Here is a 22,074-nt window from a genome sequence, read left to right on the forward strand (position 1 = left end):
TGAAGGAGAATAAGGACCCAGTTATCCTAGAAGCTTTCCTCTCTCTGGTTCTTCTCCTTTTCCTTTGCTGTAACCCATGCTTTCTCTTGGCCTATAAAAGGGAAAGCAGGGTGCCCCATGAGGGAATTGACTCATCAAGACCTGATCGGATCTAGATCCGCACAAGAGCATGACATGAACACACGGCTAAGCAGCGATCGAGCTCTTAGCAGCCGTTCACTCCTTCCACCAGAGACTTGGATCATTTCCCTCTCTCACCTATTTGTAACCCCTACTAAAACTTTCAGTGCTAGTAACACGAGTAGCAACGACAAACTGGAAGTAGGGACTTTTTGCCCGAAACCACTATAAACCTCGTGTCCTCTAAGCACACCATCCAAGCCAGATGCGCAATACTAGAAATTTACTCATCGGTGGTAACTCAAAACACCGACACTTAGTGAGTACAATGTGAGTCATTCTTTTTGGGCCAAAGCAATCAATATGGCTTGTTATTGTAGCAACCGCTTATATTGTCACCCATTAAAAGAGAAGACACCTTATGAGCTCTTGAATGGTAGAAAGTCCAACATTGTATATTTTTAGGTTTTTTGTTGCAAATGCTACATATTCAAGAAAGGCACTAGATTGAACAAGTTTGATAAGAAATGTGATGAAGGATTCTTGCTATACTTAACCAGCTAGCAAAGCATATAGATTTTGGAATTTGGCAAGTGATACTCTTGAGGAGGTACAAGATGTTGAATTTGATGAAACCAAGGGTTCTTAAGAAGAAAATGAAAACCTTGATGATGTTAGAGGCATTCAACTTTCAAATGCCATGAAGAACATTGATGTTGGTGAATTAAGGCCTAGACAAGTGATAGATGAAGAAGATGATCAAGTGCAAAGTGCTCTCTAACTCAAATGTGCAAGATGATACAAATCAAGCTAGTTCATCATCTCAAGCACAAGATCAACAAGTGGCTAGTACATCATCTCAACCAAGTGCAAACAATCAAGTTTTAATTCTCCAACCAACCAATATTACAAGAGATCATCCATTAGACACTATAATTGGAGATATTTCAAGAGGTGTACAAACAAGATCAAGATTAGCATCATTTTGTGAGCGTTTCTTATTTGTATCATCCATTGAAACCAAAGAAGATAGAAGAATCACTGAAGGATGTTGATTGGGTAAATGCAATGCATGAAGAGTTGAACAATTTCACTAGAAATCAAGTATGGGAATTAGTTGAGAGGCCAAAAGGACACAATGTGATTGGAACCAAATGGGTCTTTCGCAACAAGCAAGATCAAGATGGTATAGTAGTATGGAACAAAGCAAGATTGGTAGATCAAGGTTACACTCAAGTTCAAGGTCTTGACTTTGGTGAAACATATGCCCTAGTTGCAAGATTGGAAGCAATTAGGATCTTGTTAGCTTATGCTTGTGCCCATAACATCAAGCTCTATCAAATGGATGTCAAGAGTGCATTTCTCAATGGCTACATCAATAAAGAAGTTTATGTTGAGCAACCGCCTGGTTTTGAAGATGACAAGAATCCCAACCATGTATACAAGTTGAAGAAGGCATTGTATGGCTTGAAGCAAGCACCTAGAGCATGGTATGAGAGATTGAGAGATTTCCTACTCTCTAAAGGGTTCATTATGAGAAAGGTTGACACCTTTCTTTTCACCAAGAAATTGGCAAGGACTTGTTTGTGTTATAAATCTATGTGGATGACATTATCTTTGGATCAACTAATCAAAACTTTTGTGAAGAGTTTGGGAAGATGATGGCAAATGAGTTTGAGATGTCCATGATAGGAGAGTTGAGTTACTTTCTTGGTCTTCAAATCAAGTAATTGAAGAATGGCACATTTGTGAGTCAAGGCAAGTACATCAAAGACATGCTCAAGAAGTTTGGTATGAATAAAGCAAAGCCTATTAGTACACCAATGGGAACAAATGGCAATTTGGATAGTGATGCTAGTGGCAATATGGTGGATCAAAAGTTGTATCATTCAATGATTGGAAGCCTACTCTATGTGACTGCATCAAGGCTGGATGTCATATGTAGTGTGTGCATGTGTGCAAGATTCCAAACCTCACCAAGAGAAAGTCATTTGAAGGCAACAAAGAAAATATTGAGGTACTTGAAGCATACACAAAATGTTGGTTTGTGGTATCTCAAAGGAGCAAAGTTTGAGTTAGTTGGTTATTCTGACTCGGATTATGCAGGATGCAAAGTTGAGAGAAAGAGCACATCGGGCACATGTCAACTATTGGAAAGGTCACTTGTATCTTGGTCATCAAAGAAACAAATAGTGTTGCACTATGAACTATCGAAGTTGAATACATATTCCCTGGTAGTTGTTGTGCACAAATTCTTTAGATGAAGGTCACTTTGAATGATTTTGGAATCAAGTTCAAGCAAGTGCCATTGCTATGCGACAATGAAAGTGCTATCAAGCTCACCAACAACCCGGTTCAACATGCAAGAACAAAGCACATTGATGTCTGCCACCATTTCATTAGAGATCATCAACAAAAGGGGGGCATTTCAATTGAAAGTATGGGCACCAAAGATCAACTTGCCAATATATTCACCAAGCCACTTGATGAGAAAAGGTTTTGCAAGCTAAGGAATAAGTTGAACATATTGGATTTCTCAAATATGTGTTGATGCATCCCCCACTAATATGACATGCCTCTCCTTCGAGCATTTTAAGGTAAAAGTTGATTGGCATGCATACATTCTTTGCTAAGGACATGTTTAGTGCATCTAGTCATTCCTCATGTTTTATAGGCTCATTCATGAAAATCAAATGAATTTGATGCTTATATGGTACCACTGTTGCTTATATGCTTGACTTGATCTAGTGGTAACATATGACATGTTTGTGGGCTTGTGAACCTAGAGTTTGATCTAGAAAATGAACTATAAGTGTTTAGCTCAACATGGTCAAGATAACCCTTGAAACGAGGTGTGAAGAAGCATGTCCTTGGATCAAACCGAGTTAAATATCTTTGGCAAGTGGTCTAGATTGAACCAAATTTGGAAAAATGATCATCACCCCATTGATTGACTTTGATAATCTTAACATATCTAAAAGTTGGACTCACCCTTGTGGTCATAGATGATAAAGGGGGAGAAATTAGTTTACAAAGATAGGGGGAGAACTTTGACATAGGCAAAGTAAGGGGATCAAGATCAATTAAAATTTGAGCACACAAGTAGGAGGAGCAAGCTCATGAACTTGTATGATGCAATTGAATGTGCATTCACATATGCTTACTTGCATTTGTCAAAGTTTAAATTCAATGTATATGCTTGTGTGGTGTATGCTAGTTGTAGGATTGAATGATGAAATAAAATAATAGCATGCATAGGATGTTTAGCTAGACACTTGAATTTGGTTTCACAAGTGGTACTAGAGCCTTGCTTCTAATGTTGATCTCACGAGGTATATAGTTTGTGTTGTTTTCAAGTGATTTCAAGTGGTATCTAGCAAACGATGGTGCTAAGGATGGTATATTGGTGCACTTCGATTGGTATCACGCTTCAAAGGTCCATCTCTTATACCTTAGCATCATTTGGTAGACATTACTCTCCCACATTTCCTATCTATGCATATGTGCAAGCTTTCAATCCAAACTCTTAGCATATATATAGGGGGAGCTAATGCTACCAATTCGGGTTCATGAAACTTGTCCAAATCCTTTACACATGGTAAAAATTCTTGGGCAAGCAACATGGATTCAAAATGATTTCAATTAATATCTTTGTGAAAGGGTTGTCATCAATTACCAAAAAGGGGGAGATTGAAAGCTCTAGTTTGGTTTTGGTGAATTAATGAAACCCTAGGTGCTAACCTTTTGCTCTAAGTGAATATGAGATAGGTTAGTACAATCCAAGTGGTGGAGCAAGTGAATGATGATCATGATGATGGTGGAGGCCATGGTGATGATCAAGTGCTCAAAGCTTGGAAAAGAAGAATGAGAAAAACAAAAAGGCTCAAGGCAAAGGTATATTTGATAGGAGCTTTTTGTTTTGGCACTTAAGACACCAAGTGGGTGTGAGTGTATTTAGGATAGATAGCCGTACTATTAAGAGGAGTGAAACTCATCGTGAAATGCGGTTATCAAAGTGCCACTAGATGTTCTAATTCATTGCATATGCATTTAGATTCTAGTGAGTGCTAACACCCTTGAAAATATTTGTGAAAAGTTGCTAACACATGTGCACAAGGTGATACACTTGGTGGTTAACACTTTTGAGCAAGGGTGGTGAAGTTGGAGATGAAAAGGAGGAGTTGCGTAGGGACCGAACTCTACCTTGGGTAGGGACCGAACTCTGCCCTACATCTGGTCAGTGGTGCGCAGAGAAGGGTGCGCTCTTGGTCTTTGACCGGACGCTGAGCCCAAAGAGGATCAAACGCATAGGGGGTGCATCCAGGCGATGCTGATGTATGGTGACATGACGTGGCGTGCGAGGCCAGAGAGCATCGGACACAAGGGAGCATCCGATCATGCATGAACGGACACGTCTGGTCACATAAATTCCTCTCTGGTGCCTTTCTAGAAATGACCTTGAGGAGCATCCAGTCATTCCTTTGTCGGATTCGATCTCTTGGCTCGTAGGCGCGGGTTGTGCTTGATCACACACTGGGTGGGGCGCATCCGGTCATGTCCTGGCACGTCCGGTGCAACACTAACAGCACGGCGTGGGTTACTTGACCATTGGAGATCGATGGGTGATGTTGAAGCACGAGGACATGTGGATGGCGATCAGCGATCGGATGTAGGGAGCCGAGCGTCCGGTCAACCTGATCGAGCATCCAGTCAGTGCGCAGGGGCTCCCCCTTTGAGCATAACGGTTCTATTTCATTGGGGGCCCTATAAATATGTGGTAGCCAACTTGGGCTCACCCTCTTGGCCATTTTTATTGAGAATACACCCTAGTGGGACTAGCCAATCCTCTCTAACGCATCTTGCTCGATTGATTCATCATTTGGTGAGATAGGAGAGCATCCAAGTGCATTAATTTGAGTGATTGCATCTAGAGACACTTGGTGATTGTGTTTCACTATGGGATTTGCTTATTACTCTTGGAGTTTGTCGACTCCTAGATGGCTTGGTGCTACGAGGATCATCGAGCGGAGAAAGGTGATTGTTTTCGACTCTGATCGTGGGGATTGTGAAGGGTTCTTAAGCTTTCCCCGTGGGAGATCACGAAAGGCATCTTTAGTGTATTGCTCATGGCTTGTGGATCCTCATCTTATGTTGGTTGTGTGGCACCCGATTGCAGGTTAGGCGTGTGATGCCTATAAGCGCATGAACCTCCAAGTGAGTGAATCACCACAACGGGGACTAGCTTGCCGGCAAGCAAGTGAACCTTGGTAAAAAATCTTCGTGTCATCTTGTCTCCGAGGAATTCATTTGGTATTCATTGTGATTGATTGATTGTCACTTGCCACGGCGATATAACCCTCACTACCTCTCTTGTATTTACATTCTAGTGTAGCTAAGCTCTTTAGTGTAACTAGTTTTGAGAGCTAGCTTGTGTCTTGTTAGTTTGGTTAGTGAGGCTCTTGAGTTAATCTTTGAGAGCTCACTAATTTAGAGAGTAGTGACTTAGCCTTTGTGTGACATAGAGATCATAGCAACTAAAATTGTGGATAGGTAGCTTGCATTTTTAGTAGGCTAGCGCAACATTCACTTCGCCACTTAATTATCTAACCACTTGGCTAAAGTGTTGTAGAAATTTTAATAGACTATTCACCCTCCCTCTAGCCTTTTAGGACCTTTCACCATGTCACTAAGCGCAATGCATATGCAAATGAACTCACACTTAGTGGCACTAGATAACCATTGCAATTAAATATTTTCCCTCTTTATAGTACGATTATCTATCCTAAACTTGGTCATGCACTCTATTGCATCTTGACCAGCAAAACAAAATGGCCCTATCAAATATACCTTTGCCTTGAGCCCATTTTGTTTTTCTCTTTCTTCTTTTCCAAGTTGGAGCACTTGATCACCATCTTTTGGTCACCTCCATTACTATGACCATCATCTAGCTCCACCACTTAGTGTGTACCACCCTATCTCATATACAACACTTAATGACAAGGGTTAGTACACTAGGTTTCATTAATTAGCCAAAACCAAACTAGGGCTTTCAGGTGGGAGCAGTTTTTTTAGCTCCCAGCGTGGAGTGTAAATGGAGAAGCAACTCTTGTTGGATCCCTACCAGAATCTAGTTGTGTTTGACCCCATTTGGCTATCGAGGACCAATTCTCAAGGAGAATCTAAAACTCATAGGTCTCCCATATGGCCCCTAATTTGCAACAGATTCAGGCCTAATCTATCAAGCAAGAATTGGTGTTTACTATTTGCAACTTACCTCCTGTAGAACTTAATACAATCTGATTAACCTTCCATCAAACTTTGCCATAAGTTTGAATCCATTTTCCAGTACACCAGCATACATTCTCTCCCTCACCTCCTCTGTAACCCCATCCCCTGGTATGCCAAGGCAGCACCCATGTAAAGATCCGAGCTGCTTCAAGCAGCTCTTTCGTTCAATGAAGTAGGTGGAGCCTTGCTCCCCTGAATTGGTCAGGAAAAAAGTACACCAGCATGCATTTTCTAAAGGCTACTCACCATAAAAGTAAAAATATCCTCTGCAATTTCTTTATTTTTTAGCTTTCCTAAGCAATAAATGTCACTTGCACAAAAGTTGATTTGAGTTGGTACTAATGAGAACCTAGTAATTTGCAAGCTACACTTGAGACTTGAGAAAGAAAACCAAGCAAGGTACATCCTCCAAGCTCCAATTGAGGGGCCACCCACATGGGCATGAACTTTGGTCCTTGTAAATATTGTGGGTAGTTCCTTAAAGGTCTAATACCCGCTACTCTCAAAACAAAGACCATAGATGTGTTCTACCCTGATTAGGGTTTTTATTATTTTTTAGAGTTGCTAAAAACTCGAGTTCATGACCATTCGTATTGTAACTATGAAAAATGTACTCTACCTTGATTCAAATATTTAATGACTTCAATTTTGAGTTGGTATTAGACTGCTCAGGAACCATTTGGGCATAAAACAAACTATATGTAACAACAACAGTAAACTAAGTATGGTTTGTACCCTTTTCATTGTAATCCTTCTTCAGAGCTTTATCCATTGTTTACATCACAACTTCATTAGTTTCATTTGATGATGTTGGGCTTTTTTTGAGGGAGTTCACTGTCATTCATATCTTGATACTGGAGGAGATGATTTTGAGCCTGCATCATTTTTTGAACACCATTTCTTTCAGCCTCTTCTATAGGCACCCTAATCTGACTCCCTTCAAATTCATGGGCCTTGTCTTCTGATTTGCTTTCTTTAGATTCTTTGAATTCATTGGTTTTCCCTGGAACATCCCCACTATTGTTGTATTCAGGACTTGGGCAACCACCCATTAGTTCCAGTGAAGCCTACTGAAAAGAATTGCCATTGGCAGACATAACTGTAGTCAGATTGTAGCAATAGTGCAGGAGCAGGACCATGCATCGTCACCATGTTCGTCTCTGCACTTGAACTTGCAACATCTCCACCAACCACAATATCAGGGCTATGTTGTATCAACGGTACATTAATACCATTCTCGCCTGATAGCATTAGCTTGTGTAGGAGTAGGACCATGACGGAAGAAATAGATTTGTTCCAGCGCCTCAAACAGACGAGAACCACATAGCATTACGGTTGTAATCTGAAATGTTGACATTACTTGTTCAGTTTAACTTAGATTTAATTATACAAAAAGGTTTGTGTGTGGGAGGATAGCATACCTTGTACCATATTAGCTTGTATTCCCAAATGGTGCCATACAATGAGGAACCGGTTCTAATGAAAGCAGTAGCAGCAACTATAAGCTGGTAACCACTATATTTGTCATCCTTCAACTGCATACGGTATTGCATGTCTATTAAAGTTGATATAAAGCCAATTATTCCTACCACTGTACCAGTTGTGCTTGTGCCTATGTATGACTTGGGACCAATTCTCAGAAACTCAGGAACAAAAAAGAAATAAGCTATAACAGCAGGGATCATGCTCACAATAAAAGCAATTCTAGACACAAGACAGAAAGTTGTATCATAGTTTCTCTACCAATAAAACTAACTGAAATATCCATTCAATCCAAAACCAATCAAAACCGAGATAAAACTGAGGATGCTTTTGCAATCTTCTACACCCATATTAACAATCCAGCAAAGATTGGAAGCGACTAAGAGTGTGGATGAAATACACAGGAGCTTCCTTCTATCAGAATCAATATTTGCAATTCAATAGATTGTTTTCCTTTAAATCTTTAATCTATTAACATATAAGTCATCTACATACACTATTTATTTTATCACATATTCCTCTATAATGTAATCCAATATTCTATTGGTTTTTCTTCTATTAGCTTACTGATTTTTTTTATCAGATCCAATACAATAAATAACATGCAAGTCAAATTCATATATGTATACACAGTATATAGAATACCATATAGTAATGCTATATATATAACAGATTTATTTTTAAGAAAATCCCGTGTCAACGCGTGAGGTATCCTTCTAGTTGTTGGGAAAATGATTCCCGGACAGGTTTAGAAGGGGAGAGTCGAGAGAGAGTAGAGTAGGCAGCGGCTAGGGTTTGCAATATCAGTGGGTGAGTGCCCCTTCCCTCATCCTCTTGGCATTGTATATAGACAATGATAATTTACAAGTGATCCCTTGGTGGGGGTAAAATTGACAAGCCACTACACTAGCCCCTATTGAGCCTCTTCTAGGGGAGTTGGCCCATATGAATATGGGCTCCCCCAATAGTAGCCTGTCCGCTACTAGGTTATGGCTGGTACTACATGATCGAGTAGATGCTCATACAATAAGAGGCAAAATACAACTCAAAACCTTGTTGCGAGGATTGCCCTTCACAACCTATACGTGCGCGCCTCACTAAAAACTCTATCCCAAAATCCATGTGGGCAAAAGGGGAATGGAGAAAAGAGCACGCGCACGACTCTACCCTATACATGTTCTAATTCCCGTGGCTTCTAGCCCCAAGTGTCTTTGATTTTTTGGACATCTTCACCTTTGGAATTTAGATGGAAAAAAATTCATAAGCTAACCAATAGATTTAGTTTTAGGTCTAAATTCCACTGGAGTCAAAGGAAATCGTCGAAACAAGTTAGCGTCCAGAATTTGTCAGGGTGTTGTGTCACCATCTTTTGGTCCGTTGGGCCGTGTATCATCTTTGAGCCCGTTAGGGGGCACGTCCAGGAGAAGCGATGACCCTTAGACCTTATAATCAGTGACCACCGCCCTCGTTAGGTTTTGGTTTTTGCTTTAGATCAATGTGTCATTGAACAGTCATCGTTACTAGTTTGCGAGACCCTAACTTCGAGTGCTTAATCATATATCCGCAATCACTTTATTTGAGTTGTGTTTTCTCTGTTCTTGCTTATGTTTTTCGATTCGCAGCAGGGATTAGCCTTCTCAGCGTGGTCAACCGGATTGTGACACGGTTGACAACCAGAGAAAACGTGGTGCTAAGGTTATAGGGTTTGGGTCTTTGTGATCTAAAGCTGGATCGGTGTGTCGCTCTCCACCAAACCGATAGTTATCGTAAATCTAACGAAAGATCGGAAACCCCGTCCCTATCGCCGTGGGGAAAGTTAAATATACCCTTAAAGGCATATGTTTCTATCTTCATTGTCGTTGGATACGCATTGGGACAGATGCACTAGAGGCAGTGCACCATCCCAATGTGTATCCAACGACAATGGGAATGGAAGCATATACCCTTAAGGGCAAAAAAAAAATTTGTGTCCGCCATGTCTGGCCCGGTCACTACGGGCCATGGCTAGCCCAAGCCCATGCCGAGCCTTGTCAGGCGGCCCGAATGGCCTTCTATAGTGAAGATTAGCAGATAACTATGCCAGTTTGTACCAATAATGATATTTGTTTTCGCTACCGGTTTAAAAAGATTCTCAATTAATCTGGTAGTGAAGGGTAATCATTGCTGGCTGCATAACAACACGTAGTGATTGTCTATTCTACAATAATATAGAAGTTTATAAGTTGCATGGCAACTTTAAATAAATCATATAATAATTTTCTTTCCCCGTCGGTTGCTTCTATGTATAACCACCTCTTTCTTATTGCCTTCCTTTCTCTCCGCTGCCAGCAATCCAGCAACAGCACGAAGAAGCCAGCTTTGGCCATCAAGGATATGGCCGCAGCCGAGGACTACGACACCGCGGCCGCGGTGGCCGTGTTCCATCAGTCCCGAGCCGGCGTCCGCGGGCTCGTCCAGTCCGGCGTCAACCCCATACCACCAATTTTCCTCATGCCCACCTCGCCATCGCCGCGGTCACCCACGACCACAGCGTTCGCCATCCCAGCCGTCGACCTCTCCCTCCCGCGCCGGGACACTGTTGCGCTCGTCCGCGCCGCGGCATGTTCGTGCGGCTTCTTCAACGTCACCAACCACGGCGTCCCGGCTGGCATCGTCGACTCCGCAGTCTCCGCGGTGAGGGCGTTCCACGAGCAGCCCCGCACCGTCCGCTCGGCGTTCTACTCAATCGAGCCCGTGGGCGGTGCTGTCACCTACTCCACCATCCCCATCGCGCCGCAGCGGGGCGCTCCTCTCCTCCCCTGGCGCGACACGCTCCGTGTGCGCTTCGGCCCAGGGGAGCCCGACCTTGGTCGCCTACCCGCGGCTTGCCGGAACGTGCTGCAGGAGTACCAGAGGTCGCTGACGGCGTTCGGGAAGGAGATGGCCGGGCTGCTGTCGGAGGCGCTCGGCGTTGGGACAGAGCGGCTGGAGCGGGCGATGCAGGTGGAAGGGTGGCTCATGGCGTGCCACTACTATCCACCGTGTCCGGAGCCCGAACGGGTGGTCGGCAGCCTCGAGCACACCGACCTCAGCTTGTTCACGGTCCTGGCGCAGGACGGAGTTGGTGGGCTGCAGGTCCGCCGCGACAACGGAGAAGAGTGGGTCGACGTGGTGCCGGTCACCGGCGCGTTTCTGGTCAACATCGGGGACGTGCTCAAGGTACAATCTGGTGTTCGTATAGCAGTTAGAATATGCCACTAACTTATGTTATCTTTGCAAATAAACAATTACAAGATGATCTCAAATTAAATATAGAGCAGGTTCGTTTCGACTGAATTACCTTATATGCCATGGCTGAAAGTACTGCTGGATGGTTTGGTGTGAAAAAAAAACATTGTTCAAGCCGTGGATTATAAGTCAGATACGAACGAATAAGTTGAAACAAATAGGCTGATACTGTACTAATAAAAAAGATGCGTCGCATCAGGACTCAGGAGCTTTTTTTTTTTTTGAATTGGGAGCTAAATAAATTTTCACAGGGCGTTATTTGGTCCAAAACCAAGATCTCGCGGTAACGCGGTTCATGTTTACAATACAAGGAACTGTCCTCCATGTTACACGCTTCCTCTAACTAGTATTATTTTCACCATGATCAAAAATTTTCGTCAATTAGCATAAATTATTTAGACATATTAATAAATTATATATCCTGAGTAGTTAAAAATACTTATGCTTCAATCAATATTTTGTCAAACATTTGAAACTTTTACCACGAAGACTCTCTAAATGTGTAGCTTGGGAACATAAAAATAATGTATGGTTTGCATTCAAAAATAGTTTCACAATCACACATTTTTTTAGACACTGTAATTAAATCCTCATAGAAAATGGTGGTCAGAATCAGTCACACGGAATGCTGTTCGTTACGACGTTCCGCTTCCCTAGAACTCTAGGAATTGCATTTACCATAAAAAGTCAAAGACATATTTTTTGAACAAAGGAATTACTTCAGTATTTCGCTATAATACTTTTATTTAAGTTGATAAATCAGAATAATTAAATCACATCATAAGCTAAGCTAGCTAGGAATATATCGAATCGACATTTAGGGTTTATTTGGGTCCAAGGGCTAGTCTTAGGTGTAGCCACACACCTATGGCTGGGTTACTTTGTAGCAAAGTTTGATGTGTTTAAGTAATCACACCTTAGGTTAGTAGTGGCAAAATTTATATGGCAAGTGTTTTATTTTCGATAATAAGGCGAGTCCATTAAAAAGGATGCCCATACAAAATTTTCTAATTGACAGGAGTGGGGCAAGAGACTATTATAATTAGTGCCATTGTTTTGGCCGCCAAAGATGTGATGAGAACTTATGTGGCACGCTCTATATTGTATGCATGTGTTTGGTTGGTGGAACAACGAGGGATGGGATAGGGCGGACCCAATTTTGGTGGTGTTTGGTTGAGAGTCAAGTGGGATGGGGGATGTCCCACTAGAAAATATTCATGGCATATTCTTCAAAAACGAGGACAAGTGGACAACTCCATTCCATTAAAATGAGTGAACCATGGGGATGAAGAGGGATGAGTGGTCCCCACTGAGGACCATAGAGAATGACGAATGGACCCCACATGTGAGGTGGCTCATCCCAAACACAAAACGAGGATGGTCCTAACCCCTTGGAACCAAACACGGGACAGGGACGGTCCCATCCCTAGAAAACAAGGTTAGGACCATCCCATCCCTCATTGACTCGGAACCAAACACATGGGAGAATGTTACCAACTAAAGCGTGCTTTAGATTTTGACAAATTACATCTTTAAAATAACCTAATTTCAACCCAAAAAACGTGCTTTAGATTTTATTTACTTAAAATCCTGCAAGGGTATCATAGACATACCACATGCCCCAGGTTATTAGGTACCGAGAGAAAGCCAAGTGTCCATTTTACCAACCAACTCAAGCAGTCTGCTCTGCTACAAGCCTATACAATATGTGTTGCACTTAAGGGTGCGTTTGGCACACAGAACCGGTTCTGATTCTTTTTAAGAATCAATAGAAACCATGCAAAAAAAACATACACGTGAAATGTTTCTTGCAGAAACTGTTTCGAGTGATTCTCTATTTTGTGCCTATGAATGTGAAACCCTAAAAACGTGGTTTCGCAGTGATTCTAATTCTACAGCCAAACGGTCTAGTGATTCTAATTCACTATCTGAAACGTATCTTGATAGAATCTGGATCTGAAACGTTTCTATAAAGATCTCGATCTCTACCAAATGGGCCCTAAATCTTGTAGTTCCATAGACACATTGCAGAATAGTGTAACAATTTAGACACATTGCAGAATAGTGGATCCCCAGGTTACACTATGATTTTTGAAACCTATAGATTCATTAAACCCAAACACTTCATGGCACTCCAAAACTAACGTATTTTGCAAAACCATGTCCTCTTTTTGGAACTACAAAAGTAATTTGCATCCAAATAGACATTTATGCAATGCAACTACCAATGGCGGGCAATCTGATATAATTGAGTTCCGGTTTTCATTCTATTCGTCTTTGCATGTGAAACCTATAAGTCACGAGAAGCGTTTTTTTACAGAAGGATACTTTTTACTTTATTTCATACTATTGCATTTGCAACAAAAAGTATTACTAGCCAAAGTTCGACTTTCGAGAACATGTCTACCACGCCCGAAATGTTGCTTATTTATATTTGTTATATAAATTACGAATGAACTGTTGTGCCTACAACTGCAAGCAGGTGGTGTCCAATGATGAATTAAAGAGCGTAGAGCACAGGGTGGTCATCAAATCCACACAAGATGCCAGGGTGTCGATTGCCCTCTTTTTCAATCCTGGCAAACGTGAGAATTCCGACCGTTTTGGGCCTCTCCCGGAGCTGGTGACAGCAGAAAAGCCTGCAAGGTACCGGAGTTTCACGGTGCCGGAGTTCATGAGTTCAAGGAGAGAGTATGGCCATAACAGATCGTCCATTGATCTATTCAAGGTGAGCTCCAGCTGATAATCTGGAGAGATGACGAGTTGATGATGACCTCCTCCTCCAGCCCAAAAAGGACGGGGTTCCGTCCTACATCCCCAAGTCTAGTTGTATCTCCGTTTGTGTAACGTTTGATCTGCTGAGCCATATTTGGTAATTGGTATTGGAACCTTAAATGGAATTCAATCCTTGCCTAAAGAAAAATTATGATCATAGTGATTAAGGACCTATTTGGATCTATTAGCACTAAAAATTAACTAGCTAATAACTGCTAATATTTAGCTACTTGATTTTTAGCAGGTGACCACTACTAGAAACGTGTGCTTTGCCGAGGGCCAAATCTCAGGCACTCGGCAAAGACACTCTTTGCCGAGGGCCAGCCACAGGAGCCCTCGGCAAAGAGGCCTTTGCCGAGGGTCCGGCCCTCGGCAAAGACGGGTCCACGGCAAAGATTTGCCGAGGGCCGCGGCTCTCGGCAAAGATGCCCTCGGCAAATTAGGCCCGTTGAGTCACGGCGGCCATTCCCGTCAAGCTTTGCCGAGGGCCACCCGTTAGGCCCTCAGCAAAGGTTTTTTTTTCTGTGAAACCAGTTTTTTGGCAATTTTTTTTTAAAAAAAGTCTTTGCCGAGGGCCCTAGACCAGGCCCTCGGCAAAGATTTTTTTTTGAACCAGTTTTTCGGCCAAATTTTCTTTTATAAATCGTCTTTGCCGAGGGCCCGAGGCGAGGCCCTCGGCAAAGAAGCCTTTTGCCGAGGGCCAGGCTAGGCCCTCGGCAAAGTTTTTTTTTGGTTTTTTAGCCTAGTTTTTTTGTGGTGCTACAATACATTGTTTTGAACTCAATTTTAAAATTTGGGCCAATTTTGACTTTTTTGTATATTTCCTTAATTTATTTTGATTCTTTGATTTTTTTCCGAATATGTCAAATTTGAACTGCAGGTGCATGGAATATTGCAATGTAGTGTTTCGAAAAATGTTATTCATGTTAATTGGTGCATGTTGAGTCCCTATCCACGAACTCGCATCAAATTTCGCGCATCTTCTTCGTGTAACATGACGACCGACTTGCCGGAAAAGTGTTTTAAAATTATATAAAATCCATACGAAGTCTGAAAATCATGAAACTTGGCGAGATGTCATGTTACCGCATGTGTAGGCTGTGGTAAAAAATTGAGAAGGTTTCGAGCGAGTTGCAACATCGGATGCCTGAAACCCAGACATCTCCACATATGATCGTGTGATCACATGTGGAGATGTCTGGGTTTCAGGCATCCGATGTTGCAACTCGCTCGAAACCTTCTCAATTTTTTACCACAGCCTACACATGTGATAACATGACACCTCGATAAGTTTTGTGATTTTTGGACTTCGTATGTATTTTATATAATTTAAAAACACTTTTCCGACAAGTTTCTCGTTATGTTACGTGAAGAAGATGCCCGAAATTTGATGCGAGTTCATAGATAGGGACTCAACATACACCAAATACCATGAATAACATTTTTTGAATCACTAAATTGCATTATTCCATCCACCTGCAGTTCAAATTTGAAATATTCGAAAAAAATCAAAGAATCGAAATAAATTAAGGAAATATAAAAAAAAAGTCAAAATTGGCCCAAATTTTAAAATTGAGTTGAAAACAATGTATTGTAGCACAAAAAAAACTAGGCTAAAAAAACTAAAAAAATATCTTTGCCGAGAGCCAGCGCCGAGGGCCTGAGGCAAAGAAATTTTTTTTAAAAAAAAGAGACTTTTCCCCGTGTGCCATTATAAAAGATCGTAATCCCTTGTGTGCCCCTGAAAAAATTCAGCGGTCTTCAGCGCCACTACTCTAACTTTTTCGTGTCATCCATGCCACTTCCGTCAGTTTGGGCTCTGACGCCGTTAAACTGCAGGTGTGAAAAGACGAAAATGCCCTTAAGTTTAAATATGTTATTAATTTTTTTTGAGCATCTTAACGACTTCAAATGAAAAAACTCAAAACTAGAAAGTTGTAGATCTCGTCGAGATCTATAATTTTCATATAATTTTTTTTATTTAATTTCGTAAAAAATATGATTTGATATGATTAATATATCTTAGAAAAATCATATTATTTTTTTTGCGAAATTAAATGAAAAAAAAATTTATATGAAAATTATAGATCTCGACGAGATCTACAACTTTCTAGTTTTGAGTTTTTTCATTTGAAGTCGTTAAGATGCTCCAAAAAAATTAATAACATATTTGAACTTAAGGGCATTTTCGTCTTTTCACACCTGCAGTTTAACGGCGTTAGAGCCCAAACTGACGGAAGTGGCATGGATGACACGAAAAAGTTGGAGTAGTGGCGCTGAAGGCCGCTGAATTTTTTCAGGGACACACAGGGGATTACGATCTTTTATAATGGCACACAGAGAAAAGTCTCTAAAAAAAAATACTCCAGCTTCTGCTTTTCCTTCCCCACTCTCTGCTCCTTCCCGACGCTTCTCGTCCCTCCTCCGCACCGTGCCCACCCCACCGAGCGCCGCAGCCGCCCCCGCCCCCGACGAGGTTACTGCTGCCAAGCAGCGCGTCCGCCTTTGCAGCCCACGGGCCGGCACATCGTCCTGGCCGGCTGGCCCCCGGCGCCACGGCGATGCCGACCTAGGGTTCCGCCCCTTCCTCGCCGGCGGGTGCGGCAGTGAAGCTCCGAGGTCGGATCTGCCGGTATGTGACCCTCCCCTCGTCCTGCTCCGTCTGATGACTCCTCCCCCAGATCCTCTCTCACTCCATCTTCCCCTTTGCATTGCACAGGCGATGACTGCCGCAGCAGACTGCGCTGCCGACTCGACGACAGCAAATCCGGCACGGGTCCCCTGGCGCGGTGGCACTCACGGTTGCAGCCCCGGCGCAGCGGCCTGGCCAGGCCCCAGCTGCAGCTGTCCCGGCGCGGCGGCCCCTGCACGGGCGCCCCCCAGGTGCGGCTGCCTGGGCGGGCCTCGCCGGTTATGCCACATCTAATTTTTATCTTCTATTCACGTACGTGTTTTTTCTCCCATCCACACCAACAGGTCAGGATATGTCTGGTTTCGCTTTTCTTCTGTGCTCAGTTCATGCAGCTCAGTCTGTGTACGATAGATTCTTTATAAATTAAGCATTTTTTTGCTAATTTATGTTGCTGCGATTGCTTCATTTTACCAGTGAAGATTACGGTTTAGCCATTCAATGGATGACAATATGGTCAATACGTGTAGGGGCATATGCTTATTACCAGTGTATATGGATAGCTTAAGGACAACAGAATTACGGGATGGGTAAAAGGGATCGTTTTGGTTCCTGTAAATTTATAGTCATAGTTGTTTTGGTTGTTGTCCTTTTAGTAGCAGCTGTGTGTGTATAGACAACTGATCAGTTCTTATGCTCTGTTATTTCCACATACTTTAGGTAAGATTACTTAATCAAGGTATGTAAGAGTACTGTAGAAAATAAATACGCTTAGGTGTCATTATTAACAGCTGTTTACTCCTTCAAGGCCGTACGTCTCCGCAGCGGCCGCAGCTCGATCTGTTCGCCCGCCTGCAGGTGCTGTGAGTTATGTTGTTTGCCTTCTGCAGGCCTTTATGGTATACTAGGCTCTGTAGTGCTGTAATTAAGCATATTATCATGTCTCAGATGCCAAGAGTCAGTTAGATACATGAATTCTTTTCAAGGATGTAAAATCAGATATAGGTTTGCTCCATACACTCCAATTTACAGCAACGGTTCCTAATATGCTTGCAGGGAAGTATGGTACCAACAATGTGATTCCCTTATGATGTTCAGCACCAGAGCTTGCAGGGAAGTTTGGTAGGCTTTACAGTTGCCCTTCTCTTTGTTACACCATCTAATTTTTGGTACACCGTCCATTGCTGTAATGATACCTCCCAGATCCATATATCCAGTTTTGAGAAGGCTTCATAGCAAAACAAAGACATTTCAGGTTTCAGTAGTAACATTAGCCTGTTCCTTTTCCTCTACATATTTGTAGTCAGCTTCAACGCTGCTTTGGTTTAGGTGGGGCAACTTTAAAATGCTATCCATGATATATGCGCTACCAAACCCAAAGTGTCTCTATTACTTACTAGAAACAAAATAGTCTGTTTCCATTTTCTTCTATCTCTTTCATAGTGCATTCGTGCTCTGTGCCTCATTATTTTCTTTTCCTAATCAGAGCTACCATTCCCCATACCGTTCCTACTCCAGAGCCCAGCAGGAGACGTGAGACTGATATGTTGCTTACCTCACAGGAAGCTATGTTTTGTCCATACACATGTACAACTGCTTATAATGTAGTCTTGACGTTGATAGTTCCCTACATGGAGTGCCGCCCAATTATGCCAATGATGTTATTTAATTACTAAATTTTTGTTATTCTGCTAATGTATTTCAGACAGACCTGCAAGGTGTGGTTCGTGGGTGATTGGAACACAGATTAGGAACTTCCTTATCAGTGGAATTCTTTTGCCACCTGTTTCAAAGGTAAACCTATAGTAACTCCTATTTTTTCTTATTAGTCAAGCTAATCAGATGCATCTTGATTAATGATTACATATGAGTATATAACCCAGCAGCCACAAGGAGCAGTATATACTTTTCAATTGGGAAAGAAATTTCTAGGTACCTACTGTTATTTTTTATAATCTACCCGCCATTTCTATGTGTTCACATCCTAATGCACTTACAAAATTGGACATATCATCTGACTTTTGTAATTTAATGGCGTAGACGTTATGCTGCAGCACTGAACTCATGCCAACTTTTTCCTTATATAAATATAGATCCTATACGAGCCTAATTCACCTCGCAGACATCACCTGACCTTTTAGGCTTGCCACCATGGTGGAAGGAATGTTGTGGATATGTTGTTGCAGCTATGCTCTTCGGCTTAATTTTTAGTGACCTATGCCTACGAAAAAGAAATCTTATTTGTCTTTTCATACATGAAGGCATTTTAGTTAGATAAACAAAGACTACGGAGTGAATTTTTGGTGATGGCCGCGCGCCCCCACTCGTGTGGCCGCGTCGGGATTCTAGGGTGGTGACCCCCATAATTGGCAGTGGTGTACATGAATATATCTTGGATTTTTCCTTTTTTTTCCTTGATGTAGGCCTTTGCTAATTGGCATGTCCTTACAAGTTTATTGCGGAAACATTCCAATACGAATAAAAGATTTGGTACATATATTTGTGTAGTCATGTGTGTTACATACTGCTGAAAGAATACAGTGCCATTGTCTAATTTGAAATTGTTCTTGCAGGTTAATTGCATCACATCACCTAAAGAGGACCTATGACCTTTCATCTGCTGTTTGTGAAGGTTGCTGTGGAGTGTTGTAATATTTGTGGTTTATGGTTCTGACTTGTGCTTGGATTTCATGAACTTGTCGTAATAAACATGTGAATGATGATGAACATGTGACTTGTCGTTGTAATATATTGTGATTTGTGGTTCACCATTATGGTTGCGATATATTGTGAGAAAATGGGTTCTGTGTGATATATATATATGTGATGGTTGATATATATATATATATATGTATATGTATGAAATGCTTGTGTCGATGGAATGCAAAAAACAAAAAAAATTTAAATTTCTGCCTCTTTGCCGAGGGCAATGACCAAGGCTCTCGGCAAAGAAGGGTCCTTTGCCGAGGGCCCTAGCAATAGCCCTCGGCAAAGATTTTTTGGAAAAATCCTGAAAATTTCTTTGCCGAGGGCCAGGGAGCAGGCCCTCGGCAAAGGTTTTAAAAAAAATAAAAAAAAACTATTTCTTTACCGAGGGCTGGCCCTTAGTAAACAATTTTTTTTTAAAAAAAAACCTTTGCCGAGGGCCTTGGCAATAGCCCTCGGCAAAGATTTTTTTGGGAAAAATTCTGAAAATTTCTTTGCCGAGGGTCAGGGAGGAGGTCCTCGGCAAAGGTTTTTTAAAAAAAAATAAAAAAATTTATTTGCTGAGGGCTGGTCCTCAGCAAAAAAAATTAAAAAAAAATCATTTCTTTGTCGAGGGTCGGCCCTCGGCAAAGAAACCGCCAACGGCGCCGGCGCGTGACGGCTTCTTTTCTTTGCCGAGTGCCCGATAAAGGGCCCTTGGCAAAGACCCCTTCGCCGTCTAAAAATTTCCCGAGGGGTCTTTGCCGAGGGCAGCCCTCGGCAAAGCCTTTGCCGAGGGTTTTTGGTCCTTTGCCGAGGGCCAGCATGCAAGTCCAGTAGTGGACTGTTTAGATTCACTTGTTAATATGTGGTTGATAGTAAGTTGAAGGTGAATATAAATTATTGGGCCTGTTCGGCTGATATTAAAGTCGACTGATAAGCCGGCTGAACCTGTTTTTTTGTGAGAGAAAATACTGTACATTTTAGCTGATAAGCCAGCTAAAGCGAACGGGCCCAAGCACCAATTAGAGCAAAGCTAATAATACAGCCGGTTTGCTGGCTGTAAGGTTCCCTGCAGCCTTCTCTCAGTCCACTCATATAGTAGTTAGTTCTTTACAGTTAATACATGGTCCACTTGTCTCTCTCATAGACTTTCTTGATTCTCATGTCCAAACCGATTATAAGCTTACAGCCTGCTTCTCCTCTCTCTCCTGCTCTCTCTTCTCCACCTCAGCTTTTAATCAGTTTACAGTGTGCTATTATACTTGCTCCTAAGCTAGTCCCTATGGTCGAAACTATGCACGATTTCCACAGCGGCCACGTCAGCCAAAAATCATTCGTAGAAACTACTCGCCAACAATACAAGTGTCTTGGTCTGATAAATGTTGCATTTTCTCTCTCTTTCTCTCTCCAACTCTTGTCTTCTTCCTTCCACTACCATCTTCTCTCCTTCCTCAGCATGTGCACGTAGCATGATGCTAGCTAATGGATAGAGATGCATGTGCACGCGGTGGCTCACCTGTGAACGTGGTGACAACGAGCTCGTAGTAGCCTTTGACCTCAACGTCGACAAGGTCCACCACCTTCCCGTCCCGAAACTCCTCGACGTCCTTCGCCTTGATGAACTCGTAGTAGGCTAGTAGCACATATGGGCAGCAGCGTATATACCACGTCCTCCGGCCAGCCCAGGCCTGGGCGGACGGCGGCGCGGCAAGCGCAGCTTGGGCGGACAGTGGCGCGGTGACCTGGAGAACGCCCGCGGGAGTCGCAAAAGGAGAGAGCGGCGGCCGGCACGCGAGCGTAGCGACGCGGGCGAGCGTGGCGGCGCAGGCGAGCGCGGTGGTGGCGGGCGAGCACGTGTAGCGGCGGCCAGCGAGCGCGCGTAGCAGCGGCGGCCGGCGAGCGCGCAGCCAGCAGAGCCAGCCACTGCGCAGCGCAGCGGCGGCGCGGCACGAGTCGATAGAAACTACCGGTTTCCTCCCAACGCGAAAATCACGGTTTCCTCGTGCATCGGTGCGAGAGAAGACTTCATTTCTTTGAGAAGAAACGGTTTCCTCTATTTTCTATTTCTTTCCTTATTAATTAGGCTGCCATGTAATCGTTTTGCTTAGTTGGCATCTCATTTAATAGAGATGGAAACCACAATTAATTCCTCATTGGGAGTGCCCTTAGCAACTTCAAACCTATTAATGGAAGTCTGTTTAGATATACCGGTACTAGTTTTAGCTGCTAATTTTTAGTCCTAATGGATCTAAACAGTCCCTAAGAGCAAGTATAATAGCAGGCTGTAAGCCGACTAAATGCTGAGGTGGAGGAGAGAGGGGAGGAGAGAGAGGAAGAAGCGGGCTGTAAGCTTACAGCCGGCTTGGGCACAAAAACCTAAGAAAGTCTGTGAGAGAGACAAGTGGGCCATGTATTAACTGTAAAGAGCTAACTACTGTATGAGTGGGCTGAGAGAAGACTACAAAGAACTTTACAGCCAGCAAACCGACTGTATTATTAGCCTTGCTCTAAGAACAGACAACAAAACCCCCACTCTTTCCATAAGGTCCAAAGCACATGTTTTCTCATATTTTATTTCTAAATATTTTTTTTTGAAAGCATGATCAGAATGACACAAAAATAAATCAAAATACTACCTCGTAAATATTTCTTTATAAGGATACCTCGTATTGATTGAGATGGCCTAAGACGATGAGAGGGGGCAGAATTAGCAATTATAAAACTAATCAGCTTAACAAAAAAAGTAAGAACCTAAATAATTTATATTCAAAAACGGGTTGAGATGCCCCAAGAAGATGAGAGATTGAAAGGTTGAACACACCGCT

At 42.5% G+C, this 22,074-nt stretch overlaps 2 protein-coding genes across 2 annotated transcripts; both read left to right on the plus strand.

Moving 5' to 3' along the window:
• Window positions 1–10,218: 10,218 nt before the first annotated feature.
• LOC136458338 (1-aminocyclopropane-1-carboxylate oxidase homolog 1-like) lies at window positions 10,219–14,041 on the plus strand. Its single transcript, XM_066458290.1, has 2 exons — window positions 10,219–11,088; window positions 13,640–14,041. The coding sequence occupies exons 1-2, from the start codon at window positions 10,264–10,266 to the stop codon at window positions 13,898–13,900; spliced, it is 1,086 nt and encodes a 361-aa protein (XP_066314387.1). The 5' UTR covers window positions 10,219–10,263; the 3' UTR covers window positions 13,901–14,041.
• A 2,220-nt stretch (window positions 14,042–16,261) lies between these two features.
• Window positions 16,262–19,330, plus strand: LOC136460654 (uncharacterized). Its single transcript, XM_066460275.1, has 5 exons — window positions 16,262–16,564; window positions 16,652–16,815; window positions 17,370–17,419; window positions 17,618–18,355; window positions 19,135–19,330. The coding sequence occupies exons 1-4, from the start codon at window positions 16,262–16,264 to the stop codon at window positions 17,650–17,652; spliced, it is 552 nt and encodes a 183-aa protein (XP_066316372.1). The 3' UTR covers window positions 17,653–18,355; window positions 19,135–19,330.
• The last annotated feature ends 2,744 nt before the right edge of the window (window positions 19,331–22,074 follow it).

The sequence above is a fragment of the Miscanthus floridulus genome, chromosome 6, assembly GCF_019320115.1.
Source record: "Miscanthus floridulus cultivar M001 chromosome 6, ASM1932011v1, whole genome shotgun sequence".
Taxonomy (NCBI): domain Eukaryota; kingdom Viridiplantae; phylum Streptophyta; class Magnoliopsida; order Poales; family Poaceae; genus Miscanthus; species Miscanthus floridulus.

Bases quoted from the DNA above. Each gene is read 5' to 3' on its own strand.
- LOC136458338 (XM_066458290.1), top strand. From the start codon at position 10,264: ATGGCCGCAGCCGAGGACTACGACACCGCGGCCGCGGTGGCCGTGTTC. The intron at 11,089-13,639 runs GTACAATCTGGT...AACTGCAAGCAG, and splicing joins ACATCGGGGACGTGCTCAAG to GTGGTGTCCAATGATGAATT.
- LOC136460654 (XM_066460275.1), top strand. From the start codon at position 16,262: ATGGCACACAGAGAAAAGTCTCTAAAAAAAAATACTCCAGCTTCTGCT. The intron at 16,565-16,651 runs GTATGTGACCCT...TGCATTGCACAG, and splicing joins CTCCGAGGTCGGATCTGCCG to GCGATGACTGCCGCAGCAGA. The intron at 17,420-17,617 runs GTGCTGTGAGTT...ATATGCTTGCAG, and splicing joins ATCTGTTCGCCCGCCTGCAG to GGAAGTATGGTACCAACAAT.